Below are 19949 nucleotides of genomic sequence, written 5' to 3'. Positions count from 1 at the left end.
CAATTATAAAATGACAAATTTCCCAGCCAAAGAGCCTGAGAACCTTAAGATAAAAAGGAAACCATGATGTTATCTCTAACTAATAGCAGAGATTGCCCGTGTTTTGTTGTTTTGTCAATAGATTGTTCATTTCACACTCTTCTCTGCTGGCTCAGTTCCATTCCAAAGATTCGATAAGCACACACACGTATGTACCCACTCACACTCACTCACACACAGAGACCCCCATCTCATCAGGCACACGAATGGGCAGATGAAGAGGATTCAAGGAACCAGTGAACTCCTACCAGGCAGCCACGTTACCTGGGCACATGGCTGGTGTAGAATAGAATAGTGCAGCTAATGTTAGGAGGAAAGGAGGCCTAGGGATTGCTGGGTTTCGTCCTTTCTTCGAGGGCCATATGAACACAGCAGTTAGGAGCAAGGCCTGTGAGCCAGACCCCCTGGGTTGAATCTTACCCCCTCCCTACCAGCTGTGCCACTCTAGGCAAGCTACTTCTGTGACAGGGAGATACCCACAGGGCTGCCAGGGAGATTAAATGAGTTAGGACATGTAAAGCTCCTAGAAACAGGGCAGCCACATGGTATGCTGGGGAAGTGTTTGCTGCATTATTGTGGTTTCTGCTGGGCTTTATTATAAGTAGGAAAGTTGGAGTCTAGAACATAAGTTGCTGCATTTGTTCATCCTTCTTGACTCTTGCAGGAATAAACCCTAAGGAAATAATCATAAATGTGGACAGATATCCACATTTAATAGTCACCATAGCATCATTTAGAAGAACAGAAACCTGAATGTCCAACAGTAGGGGGCAGGTTAGCAAATAATGGTGTAACTAATGGTTATATAATAATTGCATGAGAATAGTAGAGATAGATGAAGTTTTTTTTTTAAATGAAATACAATATAATCTCTATAAAGATATAGATACAGAGACAGAGCTCTTCTAAAAGAAGAACCCAAAACAGGCCAACACTGAATGTCTCTGACTGTGGGATTATGGGGTCTTTTATTTTCTTCCTTACATTTTTCTGAGTTGTACGATTTTCCATAGTGAGCAGAAAAGTCAGAAAATAAAATGTTTCAAGCAATTTGTTCAAGGTCAAACCATGCATTAGGAGCCCACATAAGCTTTCTATCCCTGTCCAGGGTTCTGCTGCTTCATCAGGCACGCCAGCAATTGGGAGGGAAGCTAAATGGGATAAAGATGATGAACAGGCACCAAAAAGCAAGACCAGTACAGCCATGTAGGACTGGGATCCAACCCAGGGGGGACCCTGATCTGGACGTGCAGCTCCAGCTCTTGAGGCTGAGCTGGAAGGGCAGAGCTGGACACTTTCTTGAGGCTGAGCTGGAAGGGCAGAGCTGGACACTTTCTATCCAACCAAGACCTTTCTATCCAGAGTCACTGCATAGCACAGTGGGGCAGCATACAATCCAGCACTTGCCCTTGGGGTCACTACCACTTTCCCAGAAATGGAAAAAGTCAGCTTCTACTTGGTCTGAGGATACCAAAGAATTGTACCACCTTTTCTTTCCTCTGTCTTTTCTATAGGCTCCCTCTGCAAATGGGGAGCTAGAGACCCAGAGAATATTAGTTAGCACCCCCGCTGGTCTGCATTCCCCTGCTTCTCCTTAATATAGAAGTGCCTTTCCATGCCCAACATTTTTCCAATCATAATGCCAAGGTACTTGACACAGCCAAAACCGAGAAATGTTTATTTTGCAACTGTGAAATAAAAAAGATCTGGAAGCACTTAATAACTAAGAGCTCATCTGAGAAAAATAGGAAGGAAGGAAGGAAGGAAGGAAGGAAGGAAGGAAGGAAGGAAGGAGAGAAGGAGGAAAAGCAAGAAAAAAGCAGAGGGAAGCAATTTATCCCCCTTGGTATTACATAAAAATTATTATTTCTCTTTCAAAATTTTTCTCTAACCTGCTCCATATATTTGTAAGTGGTAAGTTCTGATCTTTGTCTGTAAAGTAAGAGACTGGAGTGGGTGAGCCCTGAAATTCAATGATTCTATATAAAGTTGAAATTTAGTAACTCTGGCTCTCTTTTTAAAAGATCATTCTGGTGGCAAAAGCCAAGCAATAAAGTTTGCCAAGTTATCAAGGGAAACAGCTGTGCATTCAATGAATAAGCTAAGCATCCACAGAATTTTCAAGCAAAAACTCAGAAATTGTCTAATCCAACCATCTCATGTTATGGATGGAAACACTGGGGAGAATAATACCAAGAGTGGTATCTGCTGAGTGCCGGGCAGGTGACTTGCTCAGGGTCACACAGCAGGTCACTGACAGCCCCAAACTAGGTGTGATGCCCACCTTCTCCACAGTCCACTTAATCAAACTTTCAGTGGATTTAAAGATTTAAAGATGAAAGAAAGAACTGGCTATCAAGAACTCCTCACAGCCCAAGATGTCCGGAAAAGGAGCAACAGGTACAAAGGCAACAGCAGGTCAAGAGCCACTACATCCTCTCTAAACACAGAAAGGAAACCATGGGAGAAGGGATCTAGTCCTGGGCCAGCTGGGGTGGAGGAGTAGACAATGAACGTCAAGCCTTTCCTGGGGTGAGCAGAGTCAAATGTAAGAGCCCTTGGTAGCACAAAGAACACCTAGCAGAAAGAGCTGCCCAGTGGACTTAAGTCCCAGCACCGGAGGAACTGGGTCCAACTGGGAGGTACCAGCACCTGAAGCACCATGGGAGAATTCCTTGAAAACAATATTTGGGAGCACAGAAAAGGAGACTGAAGAGCCCGGTTACTTATAGCTTACTGTTAGTATTTCTTTGAGTCTTGCTCAGATTGTGAATACAATTTTTTAAATATGGTATTTAGTAAAGGCAGGCTTGAATATTTTCATTAAAAGGTCTAGTTGGGTTAGTGTCTGACTCTTGATCTCAGCTCAGGGCTTGATCTCAGGATCGTGAGTTCAAGCCCCACTTTGAGCTCCAAAAAGGTCTAGTTTAGTTAGAAAAGTAAATAGAGACGCACACTGTAATCTTTGACTTTGTTAATGAGATGCATAGAATTTGGACTGTTACACCACAGGGCAACGCCATCAGGAGGCTATCAGTCTGGAGAAGTGCATCTCAAGTGTGGACATTTGCAGCAAATAGATAGCAACTCTAAATCCAACCAATAAGACCAAATTTTACAGTTATTCTTCTCAAAGACTTCTATTTCAGGAGGCTTGGGTGGTCAGTGAGGGAGAGGCTATCTTCTTTCACGTTATTCAGAGTTTTATCAAAACTTTGATTATGTATGGCTCTGCACAACTCAACAGGAGTATGAAGAATTTTCAGAAGGTTGATAAGAGGCCGTGAAATGGTCCATTGGTGAAAACCTTTGGGGCTGAGATTCCATGGACTCAAATTCGTCATAAGGAGTTTCAGATGTCTTTGAGTTTCTCAAAATTTGTTCCTTTGGTTATAGTTTTTGTGGGATGTAACTAGAAGTTACTCCCCAAAAGGGGGTGGAGATACTATGCTAAAAATAATTTGAACAACACAGGTTTAAGAAGTGAAATAGGTTTATTTGCTGCAGGACTTCTCAGGGCCCTAGTCTTATGTTCCCATGCATCGTGTATCTCCAAGAAGCAGAAATGTAGTGGCTGGGAACATTTCCATGGGAATGCTGTGTAGGACTAGGACCCTGTAGATCACATTTGAGGAAATCTGGCATAAGGAGTTATTCTAGGTAATATGGTCAGTTGAATATCCATCTCAATTGGTACAAAATAGCAGAAAGGAAATTTAAAGTACAGCAGCAGTTGTGTAACTGAGATAGGAGGAAAACATCCCTACAACAAAGGTTGTGAAGCTCCAACACGAATATGAGTCTGGGTTTTGGAATCTCTCTCCCTCTCATCCCCTGGTTATGGGGATGTTTCAGAACAGGCCTGGGATAATGAGGGACTTTTCCTGATGCAGGGCAGAGTAATGGATTCTTTGTCTTTTGGAAGCCACTGCCCGCTCAATTGTTGTATGTCATTTGGGTTTTTTCTTTACTTACTTACACAACATTGAGTTCAGCTCACTTCCTTGCAAATGAACTACATCCCAGAAATGTTGTATGTAAAGAAATACACTCACTGTAAATCGAGACCTATTTTCCACTGGCTTGTGCTACAATTCCGAAGAATGTCGACCCCAAATGCATCACGAAAGGCACATTTCTGAGTCTGTTCGGCACTTGAGGAGACCTTCCTCCTGGTTCCTTGTGCAGACTCCTTACATCTCCATCTCCCACTCTAGCCAAGCCCAGAAGTCCGGCAAGTAAGCACTGGCTGTCCACACTCAATTATTCGACGTCCCAGTTAATTCCTAAGAGTGTTGGAAATTCTCAGTGCTTCCCAGGATTTTGCATGGATAAGTCCCTTCATTGCTTACGTTCTTTCTAAAGGGATTATCAGAACCACTGGGTATTCCCTTCTGCTGCCTGTTTTAGCAGGGAGACGGTTTTCACTCTAAGAGGGTATTAAGCCCCTTTCTATAAGTCACCTGTGTTACAACCAAGTTTTGGATAATTACATAACTGAACCATGGTCAGTGTTAGGGCAGGAAACCCAAATCTACAAAGGGAGAGAAACTATGGCACATATATTTCCTAAAGGTCTTGATTTACATGAGCTTTGAGTGGTTCTAATTGTTTCTAAAGATGGGCAATTTTTAGAGGCCCTGCCTGTGCCTCAGGGTCTTGCTGGAGTGGGCCAAAAAGAAAGAGACCATGGAAAAAATAACCCATTGTTATTGAATGCTTACTACGTGCCAGGACCTGCAATGAGCCTAAAGAGCATTATCTCCCTTAGCCCCACCGACACATGAGGGGTGTTCTATCAATGGCCTGATTTCACAGAGGAGAGAACCACGGCTCAGAGAGGTTCCCAGTGTTCCCAAGGCCACACAGTTACACAGACAGGGTGGCAGCACTCGGCGCTGACTCCTGGGTTGGCTGACCTCACCCCTTCCCACAGAGTTAATAAAGAGACACGAGGGACTTAGGACCATGAACTCATTGCTCCTGTTCTGCCTCACCTGACACGGCTATAGGTGTGGGAGATACCATGCTGTACGCATGGAAATTCATCATCGAGACAGGCAGAATGCATCAAGAAATAGAGAAAATGGTAATAGAGTTTGTTTTGAATATACATTTTGAAAAATATCCCCTAGTTACTCCAGTGAATAAGGCTCTTTATCAAATCTGATCCGTAATCCCACAATCTGGTCTGTAACTCCTTTTCCTTCCACTGGACAAAGGAATTACAACTCTATGAAGGATGCCATAAACTAATTTAAGTTCATTTTTCTACAGACCATATACTTTCTTTTAAGTTTAGCTACACCTTGTGATTTCATTTAAATGTGAAAGGATCCCAGCCTATTAAAATCACCTGTGATAGGAAAGTGATTCTGTTACTTGTATACACACACACACACACACACACACACACACACACACACGTCAGAAACAAGATTTCAGAACTACATCTATGGGGAAAAGTGAGGCAGACAGTCACTAAGATGGAAGACCCATGATGGATTTCCTTTAACCCAACCTGATTTAATTTTTCCTGTGCTTCTAAAATGGGCAACTATGGGAGTCATGGGCATGAGTAGGGGAAGGGTCATAAAATCCTTTTAAATTTGGGTTTTCAGAAGTGAAAGCTGTCCCCAGTAAGAGATGGCCAACATGAAATCTGCTCCTCTCTTGGGACCCCAAGGATTTGGAGCTGCCTCTAGCCCAAATTGCTGTTGAACTCTGTCCCCAAAATATTCTGATGAGATAACAGGTAAAGCCAGGAAAAGAGGAGAACCTTTCTTATCTCTGTCCCAACACAGTAACATTGGACACGGTTCCAACTCTACATCAGCTCACTTTTGGCTAATAAGCCCATAAACAGCAGAGTCCAACTGAGAGTTGAAATTGACAGGGAAGAATCTAGGAAGAGAAGGAAGAAAGGGTGTGGGCTTCACAGTGTCGCACAGATGCAGAGCCCCTGGCTGGTGGCCAGCCATTCCCCAGGAGAGCTACAGGATCCCACTGGAGAGCCCTAACTCATAATGCTGAGTCCCAGCCAGCACGAACAGAGTGATGTCTCATTATCTGACATCACAGAAGTAGGCGGCTGGCCTCAAGTCAGAAATACCCAAACACCGAGGCTTGCCTTTTTTGCATTTTAATAATTTTTAGATGGAAATCCTTAATTGCGTCACACATTTCCTTGCCCACTTAGTTGGACAGAGAACATAACTTAGCATGTTCTTGATTCCTACAAGGTCCCTTCTCTCCAAGCAGCGCCCGGTTCTGTCCCTCGTCTGGAGTTGTGACTGCCTCCTGCATGGGCTGCCAGCCCTCACTTCTGCTTTCACTCTGTTCCTAACAACCACACCTACCCCCATCGCATCCAACAGTCCACTGAGGTTCAATGAGATCATTCAAGGAAGGCTTTGAGAGGGGCCACATGCAGCAGTGTCCACGGGGTCACCAGATAAAGTGGGCTGGGCATAGTGCCTTTGGTAGAAATGCACACATAGGACATGTTTCCCACCTAGAAAGAAAACAATGCTGTGGACACAACAAAAATGACAGACAGCCCCAGCCTCAGTGGACACTGGGCAAAAGAGAACCCACTATGCCTTCAGAAGGGGGTAGCTCGCTCAGCTCCTGCCGACTGATGTCAGAAAGCTGAAATGTAGAATCAACAAGACCAGACCTTTCATTTTTCAAAAGAGAATAAAAGTCAAGCTCTGCATGTGAAATCTCCCCATATTTCTTGTATCTGTTTGCAGTTTTATTGAGATAAAATTTTCATATCCAGTATTTCTGAATCGCATTTGACCCACAAGTCACTGATTTAGGACCTATTATCAGGAATAACATGTACAGTTTTGGGTTAGGTGCTCTGGGATTGCTATTTGGAATTCTGCAGGGATTTTAAACCATCTGCCAGAGGACTGCAGGTGCAGAAAAAAAAATTAAGCAAAAAAAACAACCAACAAAACAACAACAACAACAAAAACACACCTCCAGAGGAGCAGAGGGTAACTTCCAGGCCTGGAGTGTGGCTGGGTATGGGTGGGTGACAGCTGGTGCTGCTCCTGGGTAAATGTGACCCCCCTCCCCTGAAGCACTGAAAGCAGTCCTACCAGAGACACAAACTCTTTTCGCCATCATGCCAGACGTCTCTCTTTTCCCAGCAATGCCAAATTGCCTTAAAGCAGCCGGGGAGTGCCTGATTCATGGTTCAGTCACCATGGCTTCTGGAAACTTTGTTCTTCCTGACACTAGTCCTGTGATTTATAAAAGGAATCCATAACTAACAGTGATTTGTCTTTCTCTCCCAGGACAACAAAGCACAGGGAAGAATCTAGAAGCTGATTTCTGTTTCCCAGGGTGTCAGAAATCGGCACTCCTGGGTAAGATGCTAACTTTCTGCATCCCTCCTTTCCTTTTTTTTTTATTATAATAATATTTTTTTTATTATATCATGTCAGAGGGGAGGGAGGTGGGGGAATGGGATAGCCTCCTTTCCTTTTTAAAATACACACGTCTCAAGTAACCTGCTTTCCTGACTTCCAATTTGTGACAGTTTCCTGCAGCCCAGTCACTAAATTTAACAGAAAAACTATAGCCCTAAAAGGTTATAGAATGTCTTACTTGGTAAGATTAAAGGCTCGGGGCTTGGCTGCCCAGGCCAGAGCCTGTCTTTGCCCAGTGTGAAAATACCTTTGGTACTTACAAGAGTAACAATTTTTAGTCATTCCTTACAAATCCAGGAGCTGGTTATCTGATGAAGAATTTCTCTAGCTACACCTGCTGCCTCTGTACCTTGGAAAGTCAGGGAAGAGAGAGATGAAATTACAAAGCACTTAATTCCACTTCCTATAAACAGCTGTGCTAATGTATTTGGCTGAATAGGAAATGAATAAAATTGGTAAGTTTAATTCTTCGGTTTCTGTTTTCCATAAAAAAAAAAATTACTGGTGGTGAAGTTAGAAAATGTGAGTCCTAGACCCAGCTTTGCCCTGAATTACCTGTGATCATGGGCTAATCTTTCTACTTGTCTGCATCAGCCTTCTCCTTCATAAAGAGGAGTGTTTAGGGCCCCTCTTAGCCCCCTCCCCATTCTGTCCCTGTGACCCTCAGTACTGTCCTTCCCAATGCTCCAGTGCTCCTGGGAGGGGTTTTCTATCTTGGTCTAAAAAAAATATCACCTGTATATCCATTCTATTTTTACAAGGTACATTCAGATTATATTTCTATATATTAAATCACATCATAGGTGCCATTATTTAAACAGATTCTGCTGTGAATCCTTCAGGCAAAGAGCCTTCTGGATAAAATAGCTAGCAACCATGAGTCTATTTTTTATATCATATTTCATTTAAATGTTTGTTTCAGAGAACAGAACCGAAGTCGGCAGGGATCCTGCCTTTCTTTGCAAGTACAGGTGGTTCCAACCCCACTCCGTGGTGGCTGTTCAGTGTCACTGAGGCTCCCTCGGCCCTGCTCTGCGGAACGTTTATTTCCTGCCAACCTCTTTAACGTGCCGCTTGTTTGAGCCTCCCAACAACTATGTGAGGCAAGTGGAATTAGCTCCCTTATTTTGCAGATGACCAAACTGGAGAGGTTAAATGAGGTGCAGCTAATGACGGTGATTCAGATGCAAGTTCTCTGCCTCCAAAGGCAAGCAAACCAAGCAGTCAGAATGGGGAGGCAGTCCTGTTGCCCTGCCCTGGGCCAGGTCTTCTGTGCAAGGTGGAGTGGCTGTGGGAATGAGCACAGGGTGAGTAGAACATTCGAGACTGATTTGGGACCTCCAGTGAGCTGCCTTGGAAGCAACTGGGGACCCACAGGAGTAGGAGGGGCTAGCTTCTTCCAACTCCAGGGCCTCCTGTCTCCTCCCCCTGAAAGGAGGAAAGGGAAGCTGGGACACACCCTCTGTGTTACAGGGTGTCACCACCTGCAAAGTGGGGGTGAGGGGTGTAGTGGGTCATGAAGATGGCCCAGGAACAGAGGGGGATGCTGAGGATGAGCACCAGGAGAGGTGGGATTTTGAAAGCCACTGGAACAGTGTAAGAAAACTGAGCTGGGGTCTGACTTATGTGTTCTGTCCTTAAGGCTAACTATGGGACCCTGCATTTGTCTCAAGGAGGAAGATTAGAGGAAGTGTGCAAGGAAGGCTCTAGTGGACTGCCATCCCCTGGGAATGTTAAAATGTGGAGGGAGGAGAATAGTGATGGTAGTAAGGAAGGGTCTGTAAAAAGATGTACAAGTTTTCCCTTTACACCGCTTTTTAAGACTTATTTATTTATTTTTGGTGGGGGGAGAGAGAGAGCAAGCGTATGGAGGAGGACAGAGGGAGAGGGAGAGGGAGAATCTCAAGCAGACACCCAGCTGAGTGCGGGGCCCCACACAGCACTCAGTCCCACAACCCCAAGATCATGACCTGAGCTGAAATCAAGAGCCAGGTGCTCAACTGACTGAGCCACCCAGGCCCTCCACACTCACGTTTTTTGTTTTTGTTTTTGTTTTTAATACCACTTTGCTTTCACTAAAGACCTGTGTTAGTACCTGATCTCAATAACCCAAAGAAATTCGAAGAGGATTTTTGCTTTTACGAAATAGTAATTGCTTCTTTGCTTTACTTCATTTGGCTTATGAAAGGTTTCACAGGAATGCTCTACTTTTGGATAGCTGGGGAAACGTGTGTGTGTGTGTGTGTGTGTGTGTGTGTGTGTGTGTGTCACATAGCTATATATGTATGTGAGATATATAGCTCTGTGAGATTATGGCTATGTGAAATATATAGCTATATGGGGAGGGGGAGACACAGGACACCTGCTGGTTTTCCCTCAAAGAGACAAATTGGCATATAAATAAAAGTCCGTATACACATTTAGGAACCACAAATCCATTCTCTCTTCTTGTTTAGTATTAATCAGACCCTCACTGAGTTCTACAAATTACCTCTCCCCTGAGGATGATGGATCACACATTAGTTGTGTGCCCTTGAACATGCCCTCTGAGCCTCAACCATCTTATGTGCCAGAGGAAAACAATGCTTAGCCCACCAACCTCATTTGGTTGTTGTAGGATAATAGTAATAATAGCCAATGTTTGTATAGTGTTTATATATTGTTACATATTATGCCACGTACCTATTATTACATATTACATAAACACTGTAGATATATTAGTTCATGTAATCCTCAAAACAGCTCCATGAGATTGGTACTATTATCCCCCCTTTACAGAAAGGGAAACTGAGGCACAGAGCAGTGTCAGAACTTGCTCTATGTCACCTAGCAAGCAAGTGGCAGAGGTGGGATTTGAACTTAGCTCGGGAAACTTAGCTCCAGAATCCTTTTTGTTGCTCCTAAACTTTTTGTTATATGACATGATGTTTGAAGGCATTGAAGGCATTTTAAATGCTTTTTAAATGAACGGTGCCATTCTCATTCTTGCTAGGACCACTCCCATTGGGGAGGACCAAAGCAGAGGAAGGATTCGCCAGGCAAGGATGGCGCCCTAGCCTTAGACCTAAGGACCCCGCCGGCCGGGTGCCGAGCGAGGGAATGGCTCTTCTTCCTGGCCCCTCCCAGCCACACGACTATCTTCCTATGTTCTTTTTCAAAGCAAAGGTCTCTGCTGCCAAGAGCTGGTTTGTCTGTCTCCTGGAGACAGAGGTTGTCAAGCCCTGAGAGAACAGCGAGCATGTCAAAAATAGCAGCGCTAGCAGACTGCGTGGCTGCGATTTCCCTTTGAAATGTTGGTTTTGTGCTCACCAAAGAGTGGGGGTCTGTCTGTGCTCCCTGCAGCCTGCAGCAGAGGCTGCTTAAGGATCCAAGATGTTTTCCAGGGGCAGGCAGAGTGTCTGCCGAGGCCCAAGGCAGCCTCGGGGAAAAGCCTCTTCATAGTAACAACGATGAGGTCAGAGTTGTGTTTTAAAAAAAATTGTTAAAACCCCATCCCCACCGGGGCTAGGCCCTAAATAAGTTAAGTGATAGCCAAGATGAGACCAGTATTGATAATACTAACAGCCCCTTTTGCTCTGTTTTTCTGGGAAGGAGGGAGTCGGCACCCTGTTTGTCCTTTAGAAGTGGTCGCAAATAGATTTTCACCCCCTCTTTAGGATACCAAGGGGATGAGAACGAAGAAGGGACAGGGAGGCAGGGTGAACTCCTCTTTCTAGGGGTTCAGAGCAAAGGCACATGACATGACAATCTCCAATCCCACAGGGACCTTAAGCCCAGAACAGGAAGGTATTTCTTTGGGAGACACGGTAACATGGGAACTAAGAGCCCATCTGTCTTGTATTCCCAGTGGACTTGATCTGGCAAGTTCCATCTCTCACTAAAGCCCCATCTCTATGCCTTATTCTGCCAGAAGCTAATCTATGCAACCAGAGGCAGTCCAGTATAAAGCCGAGCAGAGAGAGGAAATCCTACCATTTAAAGAATGGAAGGGTTTCTTTTCCTTCCCTAAGTGACCTTGACAAGCTAGAATCAGACCATACTTTGCTTCCCAGGGCAATAACACACAGTCAACTGGTCGGAGCTGGCACGGCAGGCAGATTGTCCCGGGAGGACAATATTCTCTGGGAATCTATCTTGGCATTTGTGTGGAGATGCTGGGTGACAGAAATACTGCCAAAAGCAAGGGCTCAGTCAGTGGAGAGAAGGAACGATAAGCAGCAGGACTGGAAAGTGTCATGTGAGGAGAAGTACCAAGGGGAAGGAAGGATGGGACCCAGGAGCAAAAGGCAAGTGAGAGCAGAAGAACAATGTCTGGTGGACAAACCTGGAGCCCAGTGAGCTGCCTTCTGTTTGCCTAAAGCACCAAAGACTGTGGACCGTAAAGGGTTAATGGTTACTGCAGGGAGGAGGGTGGGAAGTAGGTCAGCAGAATAAAACCCTGACTCCTGTGCAATTTCTTAAGGAATTCTGAGTTTACAGGTGCAGAGACTAGGTGGGGTTTTTTGGTTGGCTGGTGGGGATTTTGAAGTTTTTCTTCTTTGTTTTTGTTTTGCCAGCACAGTATGAACCCCACGGGCAAGTTCACTGCCCTAGTCCTATGTAATGAATAATGCCCAGCATACTCACCCTAGCCCAATACACGCTAGTCATGTTCTGCACTTCCCAAAAATGGCTTTGACCTTGCATTTGCTTGAGCAAAAAGGAAAAATCCCACAATGATTTGATTGTCAGAATTTAAAGGCGGGGGGGCGTTCATGGCACCGTATCTGAGTAGCAAGGAGCAGGTGCATGAAAGCTCTAAAGTGTCCCCAAGTGGCAGAAGGAAAAAACTGTCATTCCATCCTGGATGTTTAGACTGGTCCATCTTTAGAGATGCTAACCTTCTAGATTTATAAAACTAAACCATTCTCCTAGCCAAGGTGTGAAGCTCTCAGGTTATCAGCCCCATGCCATGTCTCCTCAACCCCCACAATCCAATGACTTTTTTTGGTTAATTTATAGAGTTATACAACTATCACCACAATGCTTTAGAAATTGTCCATTACCCTCCACCCCACCCTCCCACCCCACCCCTGTCCTGATGCAGGTGGGACTACCTACAGCCTACCACCTCCAACAAGGAGAGTGCACAGCTCCCCTTAGGAACTGCGTAGAGAATTTAATCCATCTTGTCAAGGAGCATCCCCTGCATCTCACACCCCGGGATATATGCCCTTGTTTTGTTCTGCCTTCAGTGTTCAAGAGAGAGCACTGGATGCTATGAGGGCCTTCAAGTGAACTAAGGGCAGCTTGAGGGCCACTTCTGAGTTAAGGCTTTTTCCAGGCTAATTCCACTCCTAATTCCACTACTTCCTAAATCCTTGTTTTTGTGTTTAGCTTACTGTTCCTACTGTTCTTTTGTTTTGAACCTTTCTGTAAGCTTCTTAAGGTTGGAGGACTTGGGAGTTTTCTCTCTCACCCCCCCCCCCCCACCTTTTCTCTTTCCTTCTCTCTTTTATTTTTGAAGATTCAGGAAATTTCTACAGAGATGTTTTTCTAAACCTAGCACAATCTCATCTTGCTCTGTAAATTCAGAACTTGTGATCACAGGGGTGAGCTTGGCAGGAAAGGACAGGACACTGAACTGGCAGGGAAGTGGGGGGGGTGTCCTCCAGGTGAAGAACAGCCTTTTCAGCAAACACCTGAGATCACTGCTACCCTAGAGTTCAAGGTGTGATCTCAACAGAAATGCTACAGCTGCTCCCTGCCACTAAAAAGGTGGGGAGAGGGAGAAAGATAGAGAGAAAGACACATAGAGAAGGAGGAAGAGAAGTAAAACAACAGAAGGGCAAAAGCCAGAAATGTGACAAGAAGGAAAAAAAGATGCAGTGAAAATGAGAATACCTAGGAGAAAGGGAGGGGAGTTCAGAGAAAAGGAAGTGACTAGAAAGGGTGGGGGAGGCAGCAGTGAGGGAGCAGAAACAGAGGAAGGACACTAAAGTACATGGAGTCACAGAAAATACACAGGAGAGGAAGGTGGTCGCTGAGGACCAGGACATCAAAGCCCCGGGTCTCTGGGATGCATGTGCTCCCCTCCCTGAGTTCTAATCTGGCCCGGAGTGCTGAGCCAGGAACAAAGTTCCCCAAGAGCAGAACCTACCTCCGATGCAAAGGCAGCCAGCTGTTCCCCTCTCTCCTTAGGGCTGATCAGGCAGGAGGACCATCCCACGTCTCAGCCGAGCCTGACAGATCCAGGAAGACATTCGGGAGCTCCTGCCGGTGAGTCAGGTGTAACGGAGGCCTGACCCCTGCCTTTGCTAGCAGCTGGGAAATCGCCATCCCAGCTGTCTGGGCAGCACAGGGTGCTTCTTCTCTGGATGCTCGGTGCTCGGGGCACAAAATCCACACAAAGAGGCTCAGAGTCAGAGGGATCGCTTGGCAAAATCCTTCACAGAAACTAGGTCAGGTCACAGCCTCTCCGTGTTTCTTCGATGTCTTGAGAAGAGCCACCTATGAGATTGCTGGGAACAGAACTAGATAATTCCCCAGGAGGAAGAAGTGACATTTCTCTCGGTCTCTCTGAGAGCAGGGAGGAGTCTCTCTGAGGAGATGGCAGTTCCATGATACTATCATGGACGACAACTGTCAGGACTCTCGGCAAGGCCCAGCCTGGCCGCCTTTTGAGGAGCATGTCCCCTCCAAGTCTCCCCTCGTCATTTTGCAAAAGATAATATTGACATTGGTTTAACTGGCAGTTGCTTAGCATTCAAATTTCTGAAGAATCAGGGGTGAGATGAGGCAGCCTCGATGACTGGGTGGGGAAACCAGGAAGAAAGGTCCAGGGAGAAAGTTTGGGGGAGCTGCTTCCCCCCCCATTTTCCAAAGGTCACACATCCTGCTGGTCATTACCAGACCCTAAAGCACTATGTAGGAGGTGTTCCCATTTCAGAAGCTGGGAATATGTAGTCTCCTGTTCTCCCTTGCTGCCCAAATCAGAAGATAGAGAGAACAGTCTGGAAGGTTGCTATGGCAACCAGAGTCCCTGGAGAGCCCAGCTCTCCACAAACCCTTTACTTTCAGGCATGCTCTGACTTGAAAAGGAAATGTTTTATTAGGGATGTTGATGACGATGATCACAGACACACATACAGAGATACATGCATACATGTTCCAACATTTACCCTCACTGGAAGCATCCCCATTGCCTCTGTAGTGGGCCCTTCTCCTTTCCCCAAATAGCCAGAAGTAACTGAAGGAATTTGGAAAACCAGAACTTAACGGCCTTGGAGCAGATTTCTGAATCATGAGCTCCTCTTATCTGTATTTCAGATTTGGAGAAGCCAAGCTCCCAGTCAAGGCAGCCTCTGGCCCTGGAAGGATCCCACTGAACCTGTCTAAAGAGCATCCTCCTTGCTGAAGGGTAAGAAGAGAAACTGAGGCCCAGTGCAAGAGGCTAAGCAGGGATTTAAAGAGCTAATAGTCCAGTATAGCCTACTCTTGGGCTTTGGATCCAAGGCAGGAACTCTGCAGGGAAATTTTGTCTTTGGGAGATAGGAAAACAGGTTAATGAACTAAAAAGTGAAGTCCCTTACTAAAATTCACACATTTGCATAGCATCATCTCCAGCTTCCCAGATGAGTTCATCGACATTCCCCATGAGGTAGGGAGGGGAAGACATTAATGTTCCCATTTAATGGGTGGGGAAACTGAGGCACGAAGAGGAACTGCAGCGCCTAAGTTACCCTGTCAGGCTGTGGCAAAATCCAGATTTAGATCTGGCACTCACAGGAGCCACAGTGTCTCTCAAGAAAACCCTCAAAAGGCCATCCCTCATAAGTCGCTCTTTGAGAAAATGATTTCTTTTAAAAAATTCTCATCAAAGAGTCTTAAAGCATAGGTATAAAATTAAAAACATGTTAACAGTCCTTTCGGTTTCTGAACTGCACCCAGAAGAGCTCAGAACAGTACATCACAGTTTTTCAAGGCAACAAACAAATGATAACGTTACCAGGAAAGATGAGGGGAAGTGGGAAGGTGGGATGAAGGCAGCAGTTTCACGCTGGAAAAGGATGACTTATCCGGTGGTAACACCGCCACATTACCTTACCAGTTAGAGCAGGTCAGCTGCAGTTCCGAGGGGCACAGCAGGTGAATGTTTGCTTGACTCAGCAAAAAACCTCTAACAGTGAGGCTGTCAACAAAGGAATGATGTTTCTCCCTTACTCTAAACCTATTTCATTGCCCCTAAAATGGGAAGAACCCCACGCTAGCATCCAATGTATGCTTTTACCTGTCTGCAGGTTTAAGCTACAGTTTGCTTTGGAATACCTTCAACTGCAATCCTCAGTCAAATTCCCAGGAAGAAGGGTAGGGGGCTCGAGAGGGTTGGGGGGAAGCGTGGGAGAGAAATTTCCCGTCTGCAACAAGGTTCTTCTTTGTACGCCTCCCAGATGACAGTGTTTGCTTAAGTGATACCTCTTTTTAGATAATGCGGTCAGGCTAGTTGCTTGACTCTGTTCAGCCATTTCTCCTGGTTCCGTGGTTCCCTCATCCCAGTTCCTCTGCACAGGAAGGCACTTGCACAAAAAGAGTATTTGGCTCTGAGAAGGAACCTTCCTGGAAGCTAGACAGTCAGGGAGGGAAGAACTGAATGTAGACCAAAGGCTGATATCCACTGTGCCAGGACACACCTGGAGGAATCCATTGGCCCGTTTGGTCTGGGACTGACTCTAATGCCCTCCAAATGGCCATGTTTAATTGCAGTTTCTCTAACTCCTTCCAAGATTCAAGATGAATACAAATTTGGAGGCTGTGCAGCTAAAGACTTTACTGAGGGTCCTCTGCAGGATGACCAGCAGGTGTTACAGGGCACAGGAATAAACAGAAAGATGAACACTGTTTCTGTCCTCTGGCTTCTGCTAGTTACCATGTAGCCAGAAGCTGACAGGTGCATGCCCCAAAGCAAAGGACACCAAGGAGAGAAATAGGACCCAGGTATGCCTGGTTTCCACCCTGTTGACATCTCTGTTCTTAGAGATATTACAAGCCCCACACATGAAAATTTAGAGTCATGAGGGAAGGTCAGACGGAAATCTCATCCACGTGACAGAAGATGGGCATGAATGGGTGGCACCGTTAGAATTTCAAGAATGTCATTTAGATGGATAAACCTTGAATGCTGCAGAGATCAAGCAACAAGGTTAACAGTCCAGGTATCTGGACCCGGTGCAGGGGAGGGAGTCAGGAAGTCGGCTGGAGCTCGGGTGAGAGGATTGGAGAATGAGAAGGAAGCCTGAGACTGTTTGCTCAGTGTTGTCCTTTTCATTCATGCCCTGCCTGCATCGGTCAAACCTCAGTGAGCATCCTTTTCTCTGCATATGCCCGATGTGGAGGGGGAAGGTAACTGGGTCTCCGTTCCCGAGTGGTCTCAGAGAATTCAGGCTTGCCAAGTCCACTGTCAGCTGCCTTCAGGTCTGGCGTAGGTTGCCCACAAGTGACATGGGTATACTGGCCTTGCTCCTCCTGCTCCGTCTCCCGGTGGTAGAAGTAGTTGAAGTTGGAGACAATGACAGGCACAGGCAAGGCAATGGTGAGGACCCCAGCAATGGCACACAGCGAGCCCACAATCTTGCCCCCCACCGTCATGGGGTACATGTCTCCATAGCCTACCGTGGTCATTGTAACCACTGCCCACCAAAAGGCATCTGGGATGCTGGGAAAGAGTGAATCATCATCATCTGCCTCTGCGAAGTAGACGGCACTGGAGAAGAGGATGACTCCAATGAAGAGGAAGAAGATGAGCAGGCCCAGCTCCCGCATGGAGGCCTGCAAGGTCTTGCCCAGGATCTGCAGCCCCTTGGAGTGGCGGGAGAGCTTGAAGATGCGGAACACCCGGACCAGGCGGATCACTCTGAGGATGGCCAGGGACATGGCCTGCTGCCCATTCTGGCCGCCGCCTCCATTAGCTGACTGCTGCTCCTGCTGCTGTACCAGCTCAGTGCCCAGGGTGATGAAGTACGGAAAGATGGCCACCAAGTCAATGATGTTCATGATGTTGCGAAAGAAGGCTGGCTTGCTGGGGCAGGCAGAAAAGCGAACCAGGAGCTCAAAAGTGAACCAAACTATGCACAGGGTTTCCACCAGAAAGAACGGGTCAGTAAAGAAAGAGCCCCCAAGAGTACTTAGTGAGGATGAGCCACCTGCCACCATGCCCCCGGGGGGGATGCCAGGATGAAAAGTATAGGAATCATCTTCATCCTCGTCTTCCTCCTGACTACCCCTGGAAATTGGGGAGTCTCTGCTCACACCATTGCTTCCACCTCGACCATCTGCACGGAACTGGGGCAAGGTCTCCAAGCAAAAAATCACGATGGAGATAAGAATGACCAACACGGAGACGATGGCGATGCCCCTAGCGGGGCCTGAGCTCTCAGGGTACTCGAAGAGAAGCCAGACCTGGCGCTGGAAGGGCTGGGAGGGCAGTGGCTTCTCGTCCTCGCCACCTTCGGGCAGGCAGCCCTCGTCCTCCCGGAAGGCCGCCAGAGCCTCATCCCCCAGCTGGTAGAAGCGGATCTCCTCCAGGAAGATGTCCAGGGGCACGTTGACCGGCCTCCGCAGGCGGCCCCCGGACTGGTAGTAGTAGAGGATGGCGTCGAAGCTGGGCCGGTTGCGGTCGAAGAAGTACTCGTTCCTCAGGGGATCGAAGAAGCGGACTCTGCGACCGGGGTCTCCCAGCAGCGTGTCGGGAAACAGCGACAGGGTGCGCAGTTGGGTCTCGAAGCGCAGCCCGGAGATATTGATCACCAGGCGCTCGCTACTACAGCAGCCCCCGCCCCCGCCGGCCTCCGGGAAATCTCCCGCATCCTGTTGCTCCCCCTCCGGCCCACGGACCTCCCCCGGCGCCGCCAGCGTCAGGGATTTCTCCGACCTCATGTCCCCTCCGCGGTGCGCTCCCCGCCACTAGGACGGCGCCCACGACACAACCTCTGGAGCGCGGCACCTCTTCCAGGCTCTCAGCGGCGCCTTCTGTGTAGGGTGGGGCTCGCGCTCCTCCGAGCTCGCGGTCTGGCCTGGCCGCTGGGTCTGTGAGCCCCAAAGCCCTGGTCTCTGCGAGGCTAGGTCTGGGGAGGGGACCCGGACGCAGAGGATTTAGCTCCGCGCCTCCAGATATCCGCTCTTGGGTGCCACAGCTTACTGGGATACCTGGAACCGCAAACTGGCGCGTGTGAAACGGGCTGCCCGAAAAGACGCGTGGCTTCGTCCCCTGCCGTGCCTCAGACTGGGCTCCAAGACGGGGGGGTCCGCCCTCCGGACGGGTTAGCTCTTCCCGGCTCCCACTGCGTTTCTCCAGGCGCTCAAGCCCCCTGGCTGCCGCTGGGAGCGAAGCGCCAGATGCGCCTCCCTCCGGCTCGGCAGAGACTCCTGGCGGGGCTCGGCCTCCGCCCTACGTGCACCGCGGGCTCCGTCTGGCCAAGGTCGCCGTTCCCGCCGCCACAGCCGCCACCTCCTCCCTGTGAGTTGCGCCGCAGGCCTCGCAAAGGGCCCTGCGGCTGCCCGGGCGCTGGGGCTCAGGGACCCACCTCCCCACCGCTCAAGCCTTCGCTGCAGCCGCTGCAGCTGCAGCGGCTCGGCTCTCCGCTCTGCCCTTCCTTCCCAACACTCACTCTCCAAGTGACGTGGCAGGCCCCGCCTGCTGCCCCCTCCCACCCCACTCTCACATCACACCCCTCGCCCAGCCAGGGGCTGCCGCGAGCCAGGGCTCTATGGAAATAGCCACACAGTCGCCTCACCAGTAATCTTTCCCGCGCTCGCCTGGCACGCCTCTCCCTTGCTCGCATTCACAATCGCGGCCCCCTAAACAAGCACCAGCACCCTAATACCACACCCCCTCCACCTCCGCAATCAGCTTTTCTCATTTCAGTTTACGGGAGGTGATCTGCGCAGTGCATTTCACCGATGAGAAAACGCATCCCGCCCCACCATACAACACATAAGACGGAGCACTGTACCTCCACTCATCTAGAAATCTAATGAAAAAAATCGAATCATATTTTGTCCCTCTGTATTTACGAAGACCCATTTGCCAGCTTCCCTAATCTACTTAAAAAAAAAAAATAGAGAAAGCATTTGTAGAAGTCTTTAGAGCTTACACTCTAGATAGTATTCCAATTACGTCCCCAGAGAATCTGTAACCTCCCTTTGCGAACCTGGGAGGGCAAGACTGCAACTGTCCTAGACTAGCACAGTGATAGCAGAGAAGGAGATGGGAATTGTCCATTGTCTTTCCCATCAGAAGTTTTCCAGGGGAGTTCTGGGAACTTAGGCAGCAGCCCCAGTGAAGAAAGAACCAGAAGATGGTGGTATCTCAGAGGTGTCATAGTGCTGGGAAGTGCACCCTGCAATTCATTTGCCCCCAGCCGCCGTGGGAACTCATCTGGAATGCCTTTGTATTGCACAGACAGGAAAAGAGAGGAGGGTGTGAGTGGA

At 47.7% G+C, this 19949-nt stretch overlaps 1 protein-coding gene across 1 annotated transcript; it reads right to left on the bottom strand.

Annotated features, from left to right (window-relative positions):
- Window positions 1–15645: 15645 nt before the first annotated feature.
- Window positions 15646–19061, bottom strand: KCNA6 (potassium voltage-gated channel subfamily A member 6). Its single transcript, XM_026502635.4, has one exon. It carries the CDS (start codon window positions 18393–18395, stop codon window positions 16809–16811), a length of 1587 nt encoding a protein of 528 aa, XP_026358420.1. The 5' UTR covers window positions 18396–19061; the 3' UTR covers window positions 15646–16808.
- Window positions 19062–19949: the final 888 nt, after the last annotated feature.

Source organism: Ursus arctos, unplaced genomic scaffold (assembly GCF_023065955.2).
Source record: "Ursus arctos isolate Adak ecotype North America unplaced genomic scaffold, UrsArc2.0 scaffold_26, whole genome shotgun sequence".
Taxonomy (NCBI): domain Eukaryota; kingdom Metazoa; phylum Chordata; class Mammalia; order Carnivora; family Ursidae; genus Ursus; species Ursus arctos.
Note: the sequence above shows the minus strand (reverse complement) of the source record. Positions and strands in the feature narration are given on the sequence as shown.

Coding starts and splice junctions, on each gene's coding strand:
- KCNA6 (XM_026502635.4), bottom strand. CDS start 18,395: ATGAGGTCGGAGAAATCCCTGACGCTGGCGGCGCCGGGGGAGGTCCGT.